The 5,042-nt window shown below is 39.6% G+C and overlaps 1 protein-coding gene across 1 annotated transcript in view; it reads right to left on the bottom strand.

Annotated features, from left to right (window-relative positions):
• Nucleotides 1–2,415: 2,415 nt before the first annotated feature.
• MAF (v-maf avian musculoaponeurotic fibrosarcoma oncogene homolog) overlaps nt 2,416–5,042 on the bottom strand; it is a 3,425-nt gene continuing 798 nt past the window's right edge. Inside the window, exon 2 of the mRNA XM_010850858.1 lies at nt 2,416–5,042. Coding sequence (XP_010849160.1) covers nt 4,703–5,042 — 340 coding nt within the window. The 3' untranslated portion in view covers nt 2,416–4,702.

Below are 5,042 nucleotides of genomic sequence, written 5' to 3' on the forward strand. Positions count from 1 at the left end.
ACTGTTTAGAGTGTGCATGTCTACCATAGGCTTTTAAAATGCTGGCTGTTACCTTCTGGGACACTTCCCTTTATACCATTGTATATAGCTTGTAAATTTCAGTGGATTTTTTTTTTTTAAACAATATTACAGGTTGAAAATAAGCGAGTCTGTTTGGGTTGGCCATTGTAAAGTCAGAAGCACCAGCATGTTTCCTGTGGGTCTGTACCTAAGACCCTCAGACAGAAGGCACAGTTAATTAGCCTGGAGGTTATACATGTAATACCTTTCCTCTCTAACACAATCATTTATTCTCTTTTTAAAAAAGGAAATTAAACAGAAGTCAAGGGTTGGCTGTTTTTCATGACCGCAGACAGTGATAATAATAATGATAATAATAAATAGAAGTCGCATGTAAATTTCATTTTGTGAATACACGGGTAAAGCACATGATCTCGGGGCTTCCAAAATGTGGTACGTCCCACAGATGGCTCCAACTTGTGAGTGGGCTCAGTTCTGCATTTGGAATGAAAGGAATTTTAACACTATTTAGACAAAGCCTCAAATGCAGTGTGAAGGGAAAGCTAGATTTCCTTACATGATTTAAACAACAACAAGAATTAGAGACCTATTTGTAATAAAGGCGCTCTGGCAGGATTTAGGATTTTTTGGTTAAAAAAAAAAAAAAAAGCATGTATTTGTGTTTACCACACATTACATTTCAAAGCTTTTTAGTAATTTTTTCCCCTAAATATGGTTACTTCTTCTAACGCCTTTTATTAGGAGTTAAACTTCTCTTAAAGGCAGCCACCAAAATCGCATTTTTTTTTTTGGCCAACGCCACTCTGTGTTTTTCATATTTGGGCCCAAAACCTGCTTATTATATTGAACTGCCTTGTAGGGTCCTATCAAAACACCTAATTGTTGTATTTTTCTCTGAAGTGGCATTTCCCATGAGATAACTATAATAACTCCATCCTGGTCACTCTTATCTGGAAAATGTGTTTGCCTAAAATCTTGCATCAGATGCTGGGCTCTCTAAGTGATACATCCATTTCTGCTTCTACAGTGGGAGACTGCAAATCTCCTTGCTGGGATCAGACCAAAAAAAAAAAAAAAAATCTCTGAAGCAGAGAAGAACAGCTAAGTTCAAGCACATGGAAGAAGGTTTACTAAGACTTCTGTTAAAGCAAAATGAAGTGTGGATTCAGGGTCCCTATCCAAGCTAACAGTGAGAGAAAGGTCAAAATGCCCTGTTAGCCTCTGTCTTCATTTTCTGTGAAAGAGGGAAGGAAGGCTGATACACAGCCAGAACTCATCAGCGCCAAGCACAACCTGCTTTCCTCAAAATCAGGCCTTCGTTCAGAGTTGCAGTATTATCTTTGTTTCTTTTTTTTTAAAGGACAGAAAAGAAAATAAAACAGAAGTCACTGTGTTGGCCTCTATCTTCAAAACAGTGTTGGCTTTGTCTAACATCCTATTAGCGATCTAGGGGAAGTTGATGAAGAATGCAAACTGCATGAATTTGTAACATTAGTTGCATGAATTTGTGTCATTTTTAAAATAGGTCAATGCTGCTAGTGAAGGTGGCTCCAGACTTTCCAACCGATCTTTTCAGGGAGCCCCCACTCGCAACCTGTGTTGGGATGAAATACCAATAAATCAAACCACAGCCTTTATTTCAATCAGGCATTATTTTTTCGCTCCTATTCCAGGAGCTAAGGTGCTTTGCAATCATTACCAGCTCATCTACGTGGAGATGCCCTCAGCTAAATTTGCACGGGGAAATATGATTTAATAACACAGTTTAAACCCAGATATATACTTGGACTTCTGTAAGTGAGAGGAGGATTTTTCTTTTTCCTATTTAAGACAAATGACCTTCAAAGTTAAAAACACAAACCAACAACTTTGATGTGTTCAAAGTGTTGATGTGAAATCTTGTCAGGCCTTGCTAACAAGAAAATCATGGCGTGTGAGGGAAGAAGAAAAATAATCAGTTTCAGCCAAAAGGCAAGAACTGTTTATCTTGACCACTGAATGCATATGTGCCCAAGCCACCTCTGCCAGTGCCCTCTTTCTGGGCTCATTTCTCTCCAGATGGGCATGCTGCTGGGGGATTAGATGCTCAGGGCGAGGCTGAAAAGGCCCTGCTCTCCGGTTGGCATTTTTGTTTGTTTCCAGCAGGGCAATGGTGTCTCAACTTACTTAAAAACTGAAAACTTTGACAGGGAGGGGGATTTTCAGAGATCGCATTTACCTTACGTATTACTAATTATTAGACGGACTGTACTAACAAAACAGCCTGTGTTGAACTCTGAATTACTGCCTTGCTACTTCTTCATTACTCCTTCCTTTAGAGCAAAGGATGCCTTTCAAACTTCTAATGCAGTGTTGGGTCCAGTTAAACTGCACACTAAGAAACTGAGTACAGAATCAAAAAAAAATGCAGTTTATTATTGTAATTATTCTTTCTCTTGATATAACCAGAATTGAAAATGAAAGAAAAGCACATAAGAACATCACGCGTGGTTAGTTAGTAACTCAAGATATAAAACAATTTTGCACAGCAAAATATGTAAAAGAAAAGTAACTGACAAGATTTTTTTATATTTATTGTGGTAAGATTTACTTTTCATTTGTTTTTAAAGACAGGATGTCAGTCCCTGAAAATAACATTTACTGATTATTGCCTTTAAAACTGTGGATTTTTTTTTTAAGTTACAGAAAATCCAGTTCTGCACCACAATACAACTGTAAAAAAATCTGCATCATCTTAAAACTGTGCAGTAATGCCATTTTTATAACTGCATAAATTTTATTAGCGTTCTAAACAGTTTTGCAAATTTTTTTTGTATTATATGCTTGCAGGTTATATCTAGTGCAATTCAGTCCCAAATACTTTAATTTGAAAAAAAAAAAAACATACATTTTGAATGTAAAATACCCCTACAGATATAAACAGGGGTGCTTCCCCTTTTAATACTTTGGTTTTCAATACAGTCAGTGGTATAGCAAAGACTACACATACCCAACTTATATTTAAGTTGCAAGCACATGCTGTATAAGCTACTTTTTTTTTAAACAGTCCCCTTGCAAACTCTACCCCCCTTAACATCACAACAGTAAACAATTTAGTGCATCAATCTTTTAAAAAATCTACAGCTAAACAGACCTAACTCTTTCAAATTTATCTATAACATTCCTTTATCTGTAGCATACATTTTAACTGGGCTAACAGATTATAAAAACTAGAATTAAATTATATACTAGAAACCCATAGCATTCCACATTTGACAATGACCAAAAGCCAAAAAAATAAAAACAAAACAAAAATAATGGGGCAGATTTCTTTCTCTTAAAAATAAATTTTAGACTGCTTTCGGCAACAGCACAATTTTAGTCCACCCAATGGGGTGGTCATTCTCATTTAAAAGGAATACATTAAGAGTTCTTTACTGTTGGCCTTGTTAAAATTTTTAACCCATTCCGACATCTTTGACAAGGAGCCCCTTCAGTGCATTTACAATGGGAGGCTGAAGTTCTGAGTAACTCAAAGCAGTTTTGGAGCACATGCAAACTTTCATGGGAAGAAGGCTCTAGGGTTGCACTTTTTTTTTGTTCTGAACTCAAAAAAGTCATGAGGCAATAAAACAAAAGTATGAATGCCAATGCCATAAGTCTTCGAATGTCCATTTCCAAGCCAAAAGAAAAAAAAAAGAAAAAATAATTATACCATACATGTCCAGCATGCAGGCTTTTTTTTTTTTATTAATATAATGTCTCTTTTCCATAAAGTCTTTGAAACAGTTATAGTTCATTGTTGCTAAGACAAAGTAGCAAGCATAATAATGCATGAGATGAGAATGAGTTGTTTTTTTTTTTTTAATGGCAGACTAAACTCTCAGATTTGGCATCATAAGGACCAAAACTCACGAGTCACACCCAGAAGGTTGATGCAGGCTTGATTGTGGCAGGTTCATGAGGATTTTTTTCCCTCTATTTTAGCATAAGAATGCTCAAAAAACCCCGATGGAACTCAGCACGCTGCAAGTCTATAACATTTCACATTTTTTTTTTCCTTTGCAAGCTCAATCTCATATGAAGAACTCAGGAGGAGAAAAAAACTTAGCCTTTTTTTTTTCTTTTATCTCAAAGGAGATGGGCGGCAAGGGGGTGAAGGTGGAGGAGTGGGGGGGGGGGTGAGTTAGGGGCAACACAGCAAGCTCCAAAAACTCAAAGTTCTTTAAAAAAAAAATCCAAACAAAATAAAACACACACACAGAAAATGAACACCAGCTCATGAACTGAAGAAGAAAAAAAATATGTGAATGATGCAGACTTCAAAGGTGAGCATGAGGAACTCTGTTGAGATCTTTGAACATAAGTGAAAGGGGTAGGGGTGGGGGGATGTTAAAAAAAAAAAAAAAAGCCAGCAAGTTATGGAGAATCTCAGATTGGCAATCCATGAGCCAGACCACCAGCCCCTCCCCGACTCAAAAACAGCCGCCACCACCACCATCATCTCAGAGCAATGTGTGTGTGTGTGTGTGTGTGTGTGTGTGTGTGTGTGCAGGGACAACTAGGTGGGGGTCGGGGGCAAGCTCGGGAGGGGAGGGGGCGAGGTGGTGGCGAGCAAGGCTCTTGGAACTGCAAGCCCACACCCGAGTCGGACCCCCACGGAGCGCTTATCAAGGTGGCGAGCTGGGGTCGCGTGTCAGACTCACATGAAAAACTCGGGAGAGGACGGGTTGTCGCTGCTCGAGCCGTTTTCTCGGAAGCCGCTGCTCACTAGCTTCTCGTACTTCTCCTTGTACGCGTCCCTCTCGCGCACCAGCCTGGAGATCTCCTGCTTGAGGTGGTCGACCTGCTGCAGCAGCTGGTTCTTCTCGGACTCCAGGACGTGCCTCTGCTGCACCCTCTTGAAGCGGCAGGACTGGGCATAGCCGCGGTTTTTCAGGGTCCGCCTTTTCTGCTTCAGCCGAATCACCTCCTCCTTGCTGACCCCGCGCAGCTGCCGGTTCAGCTCGCGCACCGACATGGTCACCAGCTGCTCGTCGGAG

The sequence above is a fragment of the Bison bison genome, unplaced genomic scaffold, assembly GCF_000754665.1.
Source record: "Bison bison bison isolate TAMUID 2011002044 unplaced genomic scaffold, Bison_UMD1.0 scf7180017864295, whole genome shotgun sequence".
NCBI classification, from domain to species: Eukaryota; Metazoa; Chordata; class Mammalia; order Artiodactyla; family Bovidae; genus Bison; species Bison bison.